This window comes from Cololabis saira, chromosome 1 (genome assembly GCF_033807715.1).
Source record: "Cololabis saira isolate AMF1-May2022 chromosome 1, fColSai1.1, whole genome shotgun sequence".
Classification (NCBI taxonomy): Eukaryota; Metazoa; Chordata; class Actinopteri; order Beloniformes; family Belonidae; genus Cololabis; species Cololabis saira.
The window spans coordinates 29,992,759-30,009,752 of NC_084587.1; the positions used below are offsets into that span (position 1 = coordinate 29,992,759).

The following is a 16,994-nucleotide window of genomic DNA, read 5'->3' on the forward strand; positions in this document are numbered from 1 at the left end:
CTCATTTTGTCACAGCAAGACAATGATTTTGATTTTATTACACTATGCAGTGCTATCTTTTATCTCACCGTCAATGCCGATCTTGCCATCCCCATCTTTGTCTGCAGCTGTGAGGAATGCTCTTGTCTCGGCGTCAGTCAGGTCTCTACCATCATTGGAAAATCCCTTCAGTACAAACCTAAGAAAAGTGCCAGTTGATGCAACACAAGGTTGACTGTAGGTTAACTCATGAAAAGGTGTCAGGCACTGACATCACAGGTATATGCTGTACTGTAGTATGTCTGTTTGGATATGCAGGGTAGATGCAGGTCATGGAAACTCTCAAAGGCTTGAATCAAACCAACTGGAAACGCAGACTTCGCCGACCAAACACCGACAATACATCCTTGAATATTCTACCCAGGCAATTTCATAACCATTCCCACTGTGACTCATGTGACCAAACCCCAGTAAACCATTGACAGTGAAAACATGGGGATAATAGCAGGGTAAGAAATGTGCATATGACTTCAACAGTTTATAACTGTCCACCAGTCAATTCAAACTGATGATGCGTTCTAGATGGAAGGTGAAACATCTTCAGGAACAAAGAAAAGGAAATCCACTTGTCTTGACTCAAGCCTTTGTGAGTGCTTTTTTTTGGTCTGTTTTTGCATCTGTTTGAGCGTCTCACTTTAGCTCCTCTTCCTCTATGAATCCACTACCATCCACATCCAGAACCTGGAAGACCATCTTCACGTTTTCAGCTGTCATGGCCCTCATTCCCACCATTTCAAAGAACTTCTTAGGGACAAATGTTTCTGCTACAAAAAGGAAAGCAAAAGGTACAGTCTGACCAATGAGAACACCACAGTTTATGTATAAAAAACTATTACAGGTCAGTATTATATATGGAGAACAATAGAAGAATGTTTCACATTTACCATGCATGCAACAAAAAGACAATAGATTCTTCCTTATCTTGTTCTGAAAATGTGGCAACTGGTACAATTATTACAAACCTGTAAAAGCATCAAGAGCTTTCTTGATATCCTCAGCTTTTAGCAGATCTGTCATTACCATTCTACCAGCTGGAGAGAAGGAGAGAAAGGACAGAAAAGGTGCAATTTCAGAGGAGGGTCTGATACAGGCGGTAAAGATCTTTATGGATCAAGGTACCTCAAATATGTTGGCATTTAGAGAATAAAGCAAATTTCTTAACACAGCTAAAAAGGCTGAATTAATAAAGAATAGACACAGCAAAAGCAACACCCTCAGAAATAAGCTTAATATTCTTAAATCTAGTCAAATTAAATTTTATATTAAGTAGAAATATCTCTGTCAACGGACTAGAATTCTTAAAACTAACAAAATAGTCATGTAACTAGACAAAAAGTACGTTATTTTCTTGAAACAAGACTTTTTTTTAAGCTTTCTTAGAAATGTTATTTTCTTTCAGTGTAAAAGCAGATGATGCTCTAAAACAAACTCAATGAGTATTTCCACCCTGCTCCCCGTGTCAGCAGCATTCACGATGTCCTTGAAGCATTCCAGGGACAATTTCAGTGTTAGGTATAACACTGGAGGGTGTGAATACACCGCCTGACATATTCCCATGGGGACACATACATAATAACCTTATACACACTGATGCAACTCAATTTGCATTTTTGCTGCAGATGCACTTCATCATTGACTCAGAGATGTACATCAGTGTTTTTTTCTATCACCCTTAAACTCTTCATGTATTTGGACTCATGTATTCACTTTGCATCGCTCCTTTGGACAGACGATGTCAGACTGGAGATTACAGAATTTGCCAGGATGATTATATTTTTTTCTTATACATTATAACGATACTGAACACTCAGTATAGTTATATAGTCAGTCTTTCCTATGAAAATACTCAATATTCCTGTGGAGAAATAGTCTCCTGCTAAGGTGCATGCATGCAGAAGAATAATGAATGGTTCCTTAGCTGTGCTCTGCTAAGCATTAGTGGTAGTACACTGCTGTAGTCTCTAGATGTCAGCAGTTGTCACAACTGAGCTCTTTATTGTTTAGATGTTCTGTTTAGAGGGCATGGCAACAAGTTCACAGCTCCTTTGTATATGTGGGAAAATAAGTCTGTGCTTGTGGGGTCCGGGTCGTGGGGGGCATTGTCCCGCGTGGCCCGGCACTGCCCGCCTCACGGTTTTAACAGCAATGTAGACACTGCACATTCAACACTTAATAAATACATTTGACAAGGACACGTAGTTCGGGAGGGGGGGGTCGGTGTCAAATCGATACTTGGCCCCCCCCCTCCCTGTTTTTATGGCATTAATCACATGCACTCAACACCAGGGGCGGGAGGGGGGCCCACATCACCCGCGTTCCCTCGCCGGCCTGGGATAGGTGGGTCGTGATGCCCGGGCCTGGCGGGGCTCGCCGTGCAGCCTGGGGTGCCTTCTGGCGGTGCTGGACCCCCCCGGGGAGGGGGAAACGGTGCGTGATTGTGTGTCTGTGTCGGGGAGAATCGGATATCAAAAATCGGATAGGTGAATGGATGAATGAATGGGATGCCTGGGTCTGGGGCCCTCCGTTGTCGGGCCCGTGCGGGTATCGCCTTGTTGGGGGGTTCCCTCTCTCCGGGCCCCCCCCCGCTGCCTCCGCGGCGGGGCGCCCCTCTGGTCCTGGAGGGCCACTTTCGTGGGGGCGGGTGCACCTGCCCGCGTCGGCTCTGTCTCTCGGCTCTGTCTCTTCCGGGCAGGCTGGCCCCCTGCCGGGTGGGGGTCGTTGGCCTGGAGGGTGAGGGCCTCCTGGCCATGTGTCCGGCCCGGACCGGGTGGCCGGGGATTGCTTGGGTCGCGGTCCGCCGCCGCGGGATCTCTGGCTGCTTCTTCCCGTGCCGTGGGGGCCCCGCCCGCGGGCGGTGGGTTGCCTCCCTCCTACTTCTCCCCTCTGTGGGTTTGTTGGTGGCCTGGGTTCCGGGTTCTTCCTTGTCGGCCTCTGGTCTCGCGGGTGGCGGGATTGCTCCCCCCCCTCCCCCACTATAGATACACTTCAGGTGGAGCTTTGTTTGGTTTATTACACACGCATGCACACATACACACACACACACACACACACACACACACACACACACACACACACACACACACATACACACACACACACACACACACACACACACACACACACACACACACACACACACACACACACACACACACACACACACACACACACACACATAAAGCCACTCAGTCACATACATACAGTGGGGAGAACAAGTATTTGATACACTGCCGATTTTGCAGGTTTTCCCACTTGCAAAGCATGTAGAAGTCTGTAATTTTTATCATAGGTACTCTTCAACTGAGAGTGACGGAATCCAGAAAATCACATTGTATGATTTTTAGAGTGTGGAGTGCGAGAGAGCAGGAGCATGCGGTGTTTAACGCCTGGAATTACAGACATTATTTTGAGTTTTACTCGGTCAAAAGTGATAAAAACATTCTCGTCCGCTGTAAAGTCTGTGTGGGAGGAAAGCTCGTTGCGAGCCCCCACTGGGGCTGCAGCGCCGGCTGCCTCATCAGACTCCACCGGGAGAACTGCCGGTGGCCCCTCTGCTGCTAAACAGGTGAAACTAGATGTAAGACCAACGGAGCTTTGGAGGGAGCTGAAAGTCCGTATTGCCCAGCGACAGCTCCGAAACCTGAAGGATCTGGAGAAGATCTGTATGGAGGAGTGGGCCAAAATCCCTGCTGCAGTGTGTGCAAACCTGATCAAGAACTACAGGAAACGTCTGATCTCTGTAATTGCAAACAAAGGTTTCTGTACCAAATATTAAGTTCTGTTTTTCTGATGTATCAAATACTTATGTCATGCAATAAAATGCAAATTAATTACTTAAAAATCATACAATGTGATTTTCTGTATTTTTTTTTTAGATTCCATCACTCACAGTTGAAGAGTACGTATGATAAAAATTACAGACTTCTACATGCTTTTCAAGTGGGAAAACCTGCAAAATCGGCAGTGTATCAAATACTTGTTCTCCTCACTGTATACACACACATACACAGCCACACAAACATATACATACACACACACACATAGCCACAAAGACATGTACACACACACGCACGCACGCACACACACACACACACACACACACACACACACACACACACACACACACACATGATCATATACATACACGCATACACACACATAGACATACACACTGGCTTGTTCACCTGCATGCTTGCTCTGTAGATTTTGGGGTTAGGTAGCAGTAGCGGTAGCTTAGCTCAGACTGCGATCAGATCTCAAGATTTGGGTCGATTGCTGTTCGTGTTTTGGTCGGCTCCGTCCCAATTTCGTGTTTTGTTTGTGGTTTTTTTGTTGCAGATTTCCAGTGCTTGACGACGTGTGTCTCTGTGTGTTCCTGCTTCCTATAGTAATAATGCACATATATATGCCTTTGGTTTCTACCGTCATGGTATCAATCATTATGTGTGCAGACAAGGTAAAAAAAAAAAAAAAAAAGTCTGTGCTTGTGTGTCAAACAACTTGTGCCTGGTGTTAAAACACGTACATAGGAGTAGTGAGATATTAAAGTGGTCTCTCTCAAAGTTTTGTCCAACAAATACTGATAGATTAAGATGTGTAACTCATTGAAGCATTTCACACTGGAAGCCCTGAGCAGCTGAAATCCTATATCAAGCTAACATTGGAAAACATGAATTGATCCAGTTTCTGTGCCCACGTAATCCTGTTTAGGTTTACAAGAGCTGCAGCCAGGTGTCCTTTGGCAATAGGTGGGAAACACCAAAGGAAGGGCAGGGTATGGGACTGGAAAACGAAACAGTTCACTACAAAACTGCAGCAAAAGTTACTTCAGTGCTCAAACACTGACAGGGATCTGTTAACAGAAGAAGTAAGGCAATATAGTAGCAAATATGAGTCACAACTTTATTAAATTGAGCATATGTATTTTAAAAACTTTAATATTGATGAAAAATCAATTTTACTGTTTATTTGTAAATAAAAGTAGCTTTAAAAAATGTGGTCACAGACGACACCATCTCCCCAAAAACAATAACAACAATAAAACTATATCATCATAGTCTGCATCATTGTCTCTCAGAGACGCTTAATAGGTTCTGCAAATTGCGTGACTCTTCAATTTATCCTAAAGTGAAGAATATGACTGCTGTGATGGCTGAGTTTGTATTTTAGCAACATAACATGTATGTTTATCAAATGGCAAACTTTCACAGGTTGCACAAAGTAAATTGTAGTCATTAAAAACATGCAAGAACCACTGTACTTAAAGTACTTAAGCATGTAATAGCTTTGTGCAGTCAGACCTGTTGCTGGTGGCACACAAACCACTCCTGCCCCTAAGATAACCTTTCATTAGAAACCAACCACTGTGCAGTAGAAAACAATGAAATAAACAAAAGTGGATCCTTGTGTGTGGATATGTATTAGATGCAAAATGAATATCAAACCAAACTACCTTGTAGAGAGACATCCCCTCTTCAACAGCCGTATATTTATACCAAGGAAATCAGAAAGATATTTGGCCTCTGCTTCTGCTGATTGCGGAAGATCTCACATTCATTTCAATTCAGTATTTACATGTGGTGTCATTCCTGGTGATTAATTCATTTCTACACAACAATAGGATTACATATATTTGAATAATTGAAGCCCGCCAAATGTTTCAGAATAATGGCTTTCCAATATGTTACAATATCATGATTGTATCTTAGGTTTTAAAGTTATCTTTTTTGTAAATACCACCCAACTTAAATTTTGAATGCTTGTGCGAGGTTGTTTCAGGTTTTAGCATAATGTTCATGCAGAGCTGTGTATAAGACCAACAGTGTTACACAACGCAGATGCAAAATATTCTATCAGGGGTTGTCACTTTAGATTTATTATTTATACAACTAGCAATTGGATTTGATTCAGCTGCAGCATATCTGGCTGTCACATTTAATCCCAGCAATCATTGTTCAATTTTTGTTCACAAAGGCCTCGAGCTCAGTCTCATGTCTCCATGGGAACGGCCTCTGATTTGCATTTGTGCGTTTGTTTTTCAAACAGCTGGCACATTAATTACTTTTTTTTTTTTACGTCTTACCTGAATGAAGGTGTGGATGACTGCAGAAGAGAGAAAAAGAAGGCAAGAGGAAAGGTAATGGAGAGAAACTGGAGAAGAGAGGAGGTCTGGAGATTGAAGCAAGATGAGCAAGTTGAGGGGGAGGACACAATAACTTTTATAGCTGCCGCCAAACACATTCACATTTTTCTCTTATCCCCCCCCCCCAAAACCAACCTCATCCCCATCCCCTATTTTGAGAAGGGTTTGTCAAGACATTACGCAAACACTGTTGACCTATTAATAACCACTTTATCTAACTTCCCTTGGAGCTTATCTCCACCCAAACATGTCTGTTCTTTTTCCTCTTATTTATTCAGTCATTTTTGTATTATGAAGCCTATGTTACCTAACTGCAACAGTTGCTGTTTTGAGGGGAGGGGGTGTTAAGATAAAAGAAATATCTTTAAAGTGCAGTATGACAACGAAATACTTCTTTTAAGTGCTGTCTTCACCCTATACTGCACAATCAGGACAGAAGAAGGGTATATGTTGTGAAATGACCAACTGACGAGTAAGAATTGTAGTGGTATCGTGGTGTAGTGGTAAGAGATGGAATATGAAAGCACAGATTTAGCTAAACGTTAGCCATCTGTAGCTTTTAGAATGAGTTCAAAATGATTTTATTAGCATGAAATGACTCAGGCAGAGACTGCTCCGATAATCATGCACCATTGCCTGTCTGTTGAACACACATCCTTTGACCTTTTGATTAACGGATTAGTTTTTATAAATATATTCTATATTCTAAACCTGGCACTGTATTGAATTTTACATGAATATTGACTACTGCGTTCTGAACAAAGTCAGAAGATCAAAATCAGAAATCAAAGTTGGCGTAACCCACTTCTATCTGTAAGAATTTGGCTGTATGATTACTTATTAATAACATATTTTGACACACTCCAAGGATGTACTCATGATTTTTTCACGATCGCTCCCTTCATCACAACGCTACTCTAATTTCTCTTTCAAGGCTCTTCCTTTTCCTCCGTTTCCCTGCCATTCTCAACCCAATTCTTATTAATTATCAATTTCTCTATATATAGTTCCTAAAAGTCTTTGTCTTTTCCTCTCACTCTTTTTTCTCTCTTTCTTTTTTTGAGGCAGTTGACCCAATTCATCTTGGTTAGTCAGAGTAAATGGAGAAACAGGCCACCAATACATTGTGCTGCAGATCAGCCTGAGGTTCTGTACATTTCAAAACATGCAAATTCACCCACATTACATAAAAATACTTTTTAAAGACAACAACAAATAATCAGATTGATTACATTGAGTTTTTTCTTCTTTGTTCAACTTCCACAAAGCATTTATCTGTGACAGCAAAATCTCCAGTGATCATCATGAAGGCAATGACGATGTACTGATGGTGTCAAAAGCAGCTTCTGAAGGTAACACAGGTGAATTCTCTAAGCGTGGATGGAAACTTACAGTCAACAATTCAACGTCTGGGCTGCATCGGTGTGTCTTCACAGTAACATGTTCAGTATTACACAACCTGCTGTTAGCATCCACTGAAAGCACTTCTATCCTACTTCAGTTGTACTGTCTGAAGCCTTTTTTTTCTTTCTTGTCATTAGCTGCTCTTTTGAATTCTCTGTCTGCTGCTTCCGGATGTAAACAACTTTTTTTTTTCAATTTTTGAATTACCAGTACGAGTCTTCCTCGTAAAACTGAATCCAAACCAGCATGGAAAAATGCAGTAAATCAGTTTTTAAATAAAAACAAACAAAAAAAAAAGCTTAGAAGAAAAATCTAAAACTACAAAGAAATACATGGTTTGACAGAAAAAAAAGGCTGCCGCTCAAGTAGTGTCAATTTAAAATAGCATCTACAAGGTATTACATGCACTAAATAAAACCACACAATGTTAAGAACAAAATTACACTAAAACACATCCTCCCTCAGTACAAAGACTTTGTCATACAGGTATTTTGAATGATATTAGGGCCCGAGCATTTACAGTGCGAAGGCCCTATTGTATCTGTAGGAGATGTTCTCGTTTTTATTTTTCTTCCGACGAAATGAGGGCCTTTTTGCCCCCCTAAACGTGCCCCAAAAGTCACTAAATTTTGCACGCAAGCCAGGCCTGGCAAAAAGTTGATATTTAATGGTTTTCATTAATGGGCGTGGCCTAATGGCTCAACAGCGCCCCCTAGAAAACTTCGTGCCTCAAGCCCCACAATACTGTTTGACGTACATGCAGGAAATTGGTACACTCCTGTATCATGTCGCAACTTAAAGGAGCATGAGGCTCCTTTAATTCCGGGCCCGAATTTCCCGCGCTGTCCTGCGGATGTGACGTCAAATGACGCTGCATGCGAGTTCTCCCCGTTCTCCCGTGCCGGCTTCGCTGTTGGCTGCAGTAACCCCGACGGTCGTCGTGGCGCTATGAGTCTCATTTCTTAAAGGAGCCTCATGCTCCTTTAAAGAAAAGTCTCTTGGCGCCATGGCCGAAACCGAACAGGAAGTCGGCCATTTTGAATTAATCGTGTAATTTTGGCGCAATTTATGCCATTTCTTCGGCCGTTAATGCGGCCCAAACCGTAAAGTGCACCCAGGCGTGTTATACATCACAATGTGCGTCTAGATCCTGCAACGATGCGCATTACTTTTCTCAGTCAAAAGCGTTACCGTGGCGACGATAGACGCCAAAAAGCGCGCCGCCCCTTCATCTGATTGGTCCATATTTGATCTGCCATAACTTTTGAATGTTTTGATATAAAGAGTCGTGGGTGGTGTCATCAGACTCGGTTTTGAGTCCTTGAACATATTTGGTGTAAATTTGCCCCGCCCCTTCTTCTAATTGGTTGATATTTGATAGATCCTTTTTTCTGCCATAACTTTTGAAAGGTATGACATACAAAGTCGTGGGTGGTGCGGGAGGGGTGCCAGACCCAACAACAGATCTGACAGGAAGCATCACGGAAATCTGGGCTTCCACAATTTCCAGGCAATTGCACAGGCTTATTGGCTCAATGCTTTGTTACATCGAGGCAGTGATTCCCAACTATTGAAGATTGACATATCGTTTCTAAAGTACCATAATTTGATTGGGTTTAATGTGATCCTAATGTCTTTCTCTTTTTTTTTTGCAAAAACTGAGAAGTAAATGGTAATTTCTTCACAGTATTCACATTTTTTTAATTCCTGTTTTCGTGGATTTCATGAGCTGGAACCCCAAATTATGTAAACATAAACAAATAAATACTTGAAATCATTTAAATTGTGGGCTCTGAATCTATAATCTATGAAATTTTAACATCTTGAATGGAATTATGGAAATTAAACAACTTTTCCATGATATTTCCTTTTTTGGAAAGGGTTCATATGCTTAGGACAGCCAAGTTGCTGTGTTTTCTGTTTTTATCATAGAGAGGCAAATTAGAGGAAAATTAATATGTTATCCATGCTAAAACAACAAGGATAGGCATGCCAAACACGTTTGTACAGCACTGTAATCTAAATTCATGAGTGGGTCAATAATTCTGATCATGAATGACGTTAGGTGGAGCAATATGACCCATGGCGAGATCCAATCCAACAATAATCACTCAGCCACAATAACAATGTCAGAACAATTGCATATTTAACTGCATTTTTAAACTTACACATTATGAGAACAACAAAGAGAAAAATAAAAAAACAGGAAGGTGTTCAATAGTTTTGGAACTGTGTTGGCAAGCTACGGATCATAAAATAAGCAAGTGAATTACAGGTCTTTGTCCCTTCATGACCTGCACTGACCTCCTGTCCTCTCAGCTTTTGGCCCTGAAACTCTCTGAGACATCCTAAGCTCTCTCTATATTGAATTACTCTTCATCAGCACTATCTGGAATTGTACGAAAATGTTCATGGGCAGAATGAAGTGGTGAACACAAGACCCTGGACAGAACTGTTGTGGTGAGAGCGTCAAGAGGGGAAGATATTGTAGAGATGGAGAGCAACAGAGACACATTTGAATGGGTAAGTTTTATTGGCATGGTGAATGAGAAGTTTTCAGTTTTGGTACTGAAAACAACTAATAAGTCATAATTAAAGAGCATAATTGACCCTTGGAAAGCGGAGAATAGATTACTATTCGCATAAAGGAGAAAATCTAATCTAAAACATTAAAGAAACAAAACATGTATGCACCTGTACATGTACTGTACTTGTGCTCAACAGATCAAACTGAAAATAGAGAGCGAGTGAGAAGCACAGTGACAGACATGGTTTAGAAGAATTGAATGTGTTCTTAGTGACCAGCCCGGGATTCAGCAACAGGTGGTGCGTGAGGTCATGGTAGGGGACGCTAGAAGTGTTAGCTGTTTATATGTGCGTCATACCAATATCACAGGGGTATCCCTTGTCGGTTCACCCAAAGAGTAGCAGATATTGTATGGAGTAAGATAACTTCCAAAAAGATGTGTCCATGTTATAACTATTCATATTCGTAATGATAAACATTTGTATGTAAATAAAAAAGTTGTACCCAAAATTCTGCTGTCACACACATGAGTCTGATAAATTATTAGGATTAGGATTGTTTTTATGTAAGTATGAATCTAAAAGCTGTGAGTGCAAAGTCTTGTGAATACAACTCTAATTTCTACGACTACGAGTCTTCACTGTGAACACGAATTCAAGTTTATGGGTACGAGTCGAAAAACTGTTGAAATGACGTCACAGGCAGGTCAAAGCATAGACATATATACGTAGACGCCCCATCGAGTGCTGAGCCAACTGCCACATCCAATATGGCGTCAACGTCGCCACCATATTGGATGTGGCAAGAAATACAAAAATAAGAAAAATATAGACCCCTTTCCAGCCTACATCATCACAGGATGCGCGCGCATTGTTGCGGCAGAAGAGCGGCAGAAGTTGTATGAGTTTGAATAGAGCGAGGGAAGATTTGTTTCTTAAATTGCGTTTTTGGAGTTGCAGTAACGTTATAGAAGAACAACATGCCCACCAGCTGTTGTGTGTATGGGTGTACAAATCGAAATCCTGAGGAACATACATTTTTTGCAATTCCCAGAGGAATAATGATGATATTGTTATTGTGTGTGCTAGTCTCACAAACCTTAGCAAAAGTGTTGTTCCGAAAAAATCTAAGAAACAAGGGTTCTGAATAATAACATCACGTCTTGACATTTTTTTATTTTCTCATCAGTGATTTGGAGCTGTGACTATGAATTGAATATCAGCCATTAATGATTTACTTGACTATTAAAATTTTGCTAATAAACTACCGGAGTTATTTGTTTTTTCTCACTGATTGTGTAAATTTATTGATTATTTTCTCTTTTTAAAGCTACAAACATCCAACTTCCACAGCTGTAAATATGCTGCACAAATATACATATATTCACTATATGTGTTGTTTATCAAACTCAGGTATATTATAGATATATTCATCCCCACAAACCCTCCAATAAAAATAATGAATTTACCTAAAAATAATGAACTAAGTTTTAAAAAACAGTATTTTGCATTATATCCCTTTTAATGTTTTTCTTTTTATCATATTAGTGGGAATAGGTTTCTGTAAATTACTGGTGATAATGTGAAATGCAGGATGGACAATAAAGCTCATATAATTTTTAATTTTTATTTATTTTTTAAATAACTATCAACTTCATTCAGCCAGCACAGGCAAAGGTACACATGACATGGCTTTCATTCAAAGGCAATGCTTAATGAAACTCATTAAGAAACAAAGGGGACACAGTAAATTAACAAAAATAATAAGATAAATTAAATAAATATTAAATAATAAAATAACTTAAAATGTCTAGTGTATAAAATACATTCAGTTGACTGTCATAATTCTTTACAAACTTCAGCTGTGACAGCTGCTGACAGTGTCACAGCTTCTCCTGAGTGTAAACACTAGGTTTCTCAACCAAATACAGATGAATATCCGGCCATTGGACATCGGGCCACTTTGTGATATCTTCCTCCGGGAAGGAAGTTGCTTTCCATCTGCCAAAGTTAGTTTAGTAACGTAATTTCCACGATCTTTTTCCGTCAATCGGCTGGTGTAAACTGTCATGAACTCCGTCTTTCTGCCGCAACAATGCGCGCGCAGCATGCCTACGTCATACTTGTTTACAAACACGGAAAGGGGTCTATAGAAAAATAGATCAACAAAACACATTTAAAATTTTTCGAATAACAAAATAACATATTTGAACCATTTTTCAGACAATAAAATAACATTTGAACAATTTTTCAGACAATAAAATAATTTAAAATTATGTTTTGTTGATGAGAAAATATGTTTCTCTATTTTTCTTATGTCTATGCTTTGACCTGCCTGTGACGTCATTTCAACAGTTTTTCGACTCGTACCCATAAACTTGAATTCGTGTTCACAGTGAAGACTCGTAGTCGTAGAAATTAGAGTTGTATTCACAAGACTTTGCACTCACAGCTTTTAGATTCATACTCACATAAAAACAATCCTAACCCTAATAATTTATCAGACTCATGTGTGTGACAGCAGAATTTTGGGTACAACTTTTTTATTTACATACAAATGTTTATCATTACGAATACGAATAGTTATAACATGGACACATCTTTTTGGAAGTTATCTTACTCCATAATATTGGCCCTAAAAATAAACGAAGGGGACCCCAGTGTCTTTGTTCAGAGGCAGAGATGAAGAAAAGGGATATCAAATATGTGCTTTTACAGTGGACTCAATGAGCTTTGTCAGTCAGGATTGTAACTTAATCTGTCTCTAGGCAGAGCTCTGAAGAGACAAACTAGGGAGATTACTGCCATTTGGATGTTATATATATGACAAAGATTTTAGATAAAAAAAGAAAATACACATTTAGTTTTAAAACTGAATGTAACTGAGTGTTTCATTAATGATAGATAGAATGTTTTCTTGCAGAGGAAGTCACTGACAATGACAAAACCACCAATAACTGTCAGGTTGATTGCAGTTCCCCTCAGTTCAAAGGGGCTTTATTGTGTCCAGTTTAGTTCACTCTCATCTACAGTATTTCACTGATGTCAGTAAAATACAACTGATTTTAATGTTGCATACATTGCATAAGGCTCAAGCAGATATCTTAGCCCTTTAATTATTAGACCTTCTTCAACCCACTGCGCCCCCGAACGGCCTAATTTAGACTCTCTTCTAATCGTGAACATGCTTTTTTATTTATTTATACCTAGCTTTGGTGCATGTAAAGTTTTTCAAGTGGGAGATTTCAGACTGCAGTTTAGGTTTCCAGCTGTGTCATGAGATTTAATGCATGTGACATAAAAAGCTCATGTTTAGTAACTGCTTGGCTTTAGCTCTTCAGCTTTCAGTCTCTCCTATGATATTGTTATGGTAACCAGCTGTCAATCTAGTAAACACAAACCATGTACTTGCTGAGATGTTCTGTCAGTGTCACTTCTTCTGTTTCCGCGTGTGTGTTTCTGTGTTGGTTCCTGTCAACTTAATGGCTATTATATTTCAACAGCATACATTTTACAGTGCTCTTCTGTTTCAGGGTTACATTTCAGGGCTATACAAACTATATACAGCAGTTACCATACACTTTTGTTCAGAAAAACGCTCACACAAACATTGTATATGCATTCACAATCCTCAGATTGTCTTACACAAATACACTCGCTCGGGCACAACAGACTCCGGCAGCTGGCCTGACCTTGAAGATAAATACACCCTTGAAAAAGGCCTCAGTAATTCGTGGCTGGTGATGATCTGTTACACGAGCAGCATTTCAAGGGATCCATCGCAGGCTATGTGAAAATGGATATGGAGTCAATATGAGCAGCATTCATACGCACTCACACATATGTTTATGTACCACTGCACCCGATTGCGCTCCTTGTTTCCATCTTCTGCTGGCATACAAATTTACTTGGCATTCGATTTTTCCTGCAAATATTTACACCTACACAGTTCCTTTCCCGCAAGCATCCACACACACTCACTCTCTGGAACGCTTTTCTTGTAGCTGACTAGCTGCTCAAGCATCTTACCGTCTCCCTGCTCTCTCACCCGAATGGAAAGACTATAAGTGAAAATAAAAAGTGAGAGTTTGAAGCAGTTGGCGTGAGTAAGGGAATATATTCTTATGAGCACATTAACAAGCATGCACCTTCAGTAATCTCTTTGCTTTTTTAATTTTGATGATCTCTTTATTCAGAGGAATCACTGATGTTCTGAATTAGGTGTTAAAGATAGAAAGTCGTGTTACTTTATGAAAGCTTGACATAACTGTGGATTTGTTGCTCTGCAGCAACTGCAACTCTGAGTGGGTGGTTTGCTAGGCCTTGAAATTCTGTGTGATTTACCAAAAATTACAACACAAAAAGAGATCAGATAAACCAAGACCTGTATGTGTGATCAATAACTTGCATTCCATTTGTACTCTAAAGAAACTATTTTAGACTAGACATTAAATCCTGTTCTCTCTCTCTCACATGCACGTCCTACTTGAGCACGTCAACAACTCTACTGACATCTAGTGTTAAAACCAGTGAACATCAACTTTAATGTGTTGAACAGATGTGATTAGTTGAATCCATCCATCATCTATACCCGCTAATTCCAACGGAGGGTCACAGGAATCTGCAGGAGACTTTTGCAGCACTCACCGGGCACCTAGACAGGTCGCCCGGCCATTGTGGGGCCACATATAGACAAACATCACACACTCCTAAGAGTAATTTGGAATCACCAGTCAACCTAACATGCATGTCTCTGGACTGTGGGAGGGAGCTAGAGTACCCATGGAAAACCCACGCAACCACAGGGAGAACATGCAAACTGCACACAGAAGGACCCCTGCTGGGATTTAAACCCGGAACCTTCTTGATGTGAGACAACGGTGCTAACCACCAACTCACTGTGCTGCCTGTTTTGTTGTATCATCTCTTTTTGGTTTTCGCAAGCAATGAATATTACAGTAACAGGAGGAGAAGAAAATATGTCAACACGGAGTCCTTATATGTTTCTGTACAGAAACTTGTGCTTTAGGGAATGTGCACATTATGTTTCAGATGATGAAGAAGAATGGATTGACACAGTGCTTGACTTAAACAGGTGACAGACATGACCGTCTATTTGCTGAGCATCCAGCTTAGATGATGAACACTTTGTTCCATCATTCCCACGCTCTTTCGAAAGTGCAGGAATGACACTGGCTTAAAAGTAACTTGTGAAAATCCATCCATCTATCCATTATCTATACCTGCTTTATCCTTTGCAGGGTCAGGGGGGTCTGCTGGAGCCTATCCCAGCTCATCACAGGCGAGAGGCAGGGGTGTTACACCCTGGACAGGTCGCCAGTCCATCACAGGGCCACATATAAACACACAACCAGACACACTCACACCTACGGGTAATTTATAATCACCAATTAACCTACTACACATGTTTTTGGACTGTGGGAGGAAGCCGGAGTACCCGGAGGGAACCCACGCAAGCACGGGGAGAACATGCAAACTCCACACAGAAAGACCCCCGTTGGGCCTGGGAGTTGAACCAGGAACCTTCTTGCTGTGAGGAAACAGTGCTAACTACCAAGCCACCGTGCTGCCCCATGTGAAAATCCAATTGAAAAAATTGAACAAACAAAAAAAAAATAACACATTTCCTCTTTCATTTTTTTAATTAGAATTTAAATTGCTGTATGTGACACTTAAAACCTTAATACAGCAGCAAACAACTAATTACTAAATTATTTCTTTTGATGTTTCTTTCAGAGCCTGCAGTTCTCTCTCTCTATGTGCAAAAGTCTTAGTCTTGACATTTTACCAAAGTTTAAATGACCATCCATATTTATTTTTCAGTCATTTTATGAAAATACAGAGGAAATATTAGTGGATGACCAATTAAAGGAGCTTGAGGCCGGATTGTGGCAGGATTTATGAAAAAAATCCGTATACATTTTAAGTTTTCTAGTAATAATGTCAGATGAAGCGTTCCAAACCCAAAAGAATGAGCCCTCTAGTGTATCTCTCCTTTGCCTTGAACAGGCTGTGTGCTGCAAAATGTGCTGCAATTCGGTCCCAAATTTCCCGCGCTGGGCTGCGGATGTGACGTCACATGACGCTGCATGTGCGTTCTCCCCGTTCTCCCGTGCCGGCTTCACTGTTGGCTGCAGTACCCCCGACGGCCGTCATGGTGAAGGGTGGCGCTAGAGAGTCTCATTTCTTAAAAGGAGCCTCAAGCTCCTTTAAGCAGTTGGTTGATTTTTTTTTAATCATCCTTACCATCTTCAAATCTATTTTGACTTTAGTTCTGGCTCATGGTTCGTACTTACATGTACATGTACAGTCAGAGTGGGTGAACTTCAAAACTTTTCTTTTTCCTTTTACGCAATAACCCATTTTCCTTGGTCAATATGATTCCCCACTAGAGAGAATAAGATCCAAGTCTGTACATGTTAACTTAAACTTAAGAAGTTTAAGTTAGAACAAGACCTCTGACCTGCATGACGTCATCTCTGTGCACGCATCCAGGACAGGTACAGCTAGACTTAAAACGGTAACTTAGAATAGAAAACGGTAAGGACGTCCATCATATTCAAAGTCGTCGTCCACAACCTCAGAATTTGACAAATATTCAGACATGTTTCAAATAACTAACAGTAAACTAACAGTAGCGAACTCCAGCTGTACACAGAGCTGTGTCTGGTATGCGCGCACAGAGATGACGTCATGCAGGTCAGAGGTCTTGTTTACAAACTGATTTCCTTGTTGTTTGTGAGTTATTATGTGTTTAACTGAATAAAAACCTGGGGACTAAGATGTAGCAAGAGTGGGCAAAATAAATGAACTAGTTTCGCGGCAATAATGTGTTATTTAGACGCTGCATCGTCTGTGTCCC

General features: G+C 40.6%; 1 protein-coding gene across 3 annotated transcripts in view; it reads right to left on the reverse strand.

Moving 5' to 3' along the window:
* LOC133442628 (parvalbumin-7-like) overlaps positions 1 to 16,994 on the reverse strand; it is a 470,342-nt gene that overhangs the window by 1,182 nt on the left and 452,166 nt on the right. The window contains exons 1-4 of one of the 3 annotated variants that reach the window (XM_061720623.1): positions 6,122 to 6,249; positions 1,002 to 1,070; positions 674 to 803; positions 69 to 178 (exon numbers count right to left, since the gene is read on the reverse strand). In XM_061720623.1, the coding sequence (XP_061576607.1) occupies positions 69 to 178; positions 674 to 803; positions 1,002 to 1,062 (301 nt within the window). In that variant the 5' untranslated portion in view covers positions 1,063 to 1,070; positions 6,122 to 6,249. Of the gene's footprint in view, positions 1 to 68; positions 179 to 673; positions 804 to 1,001; positions 1,074 to 6,121; positions 6,250 to 16,994 lie in introns of those variants that run through there. The other 2 variants (XM_061720624.1, XM_061720622.1) reach the window with 2 other exon arrangements.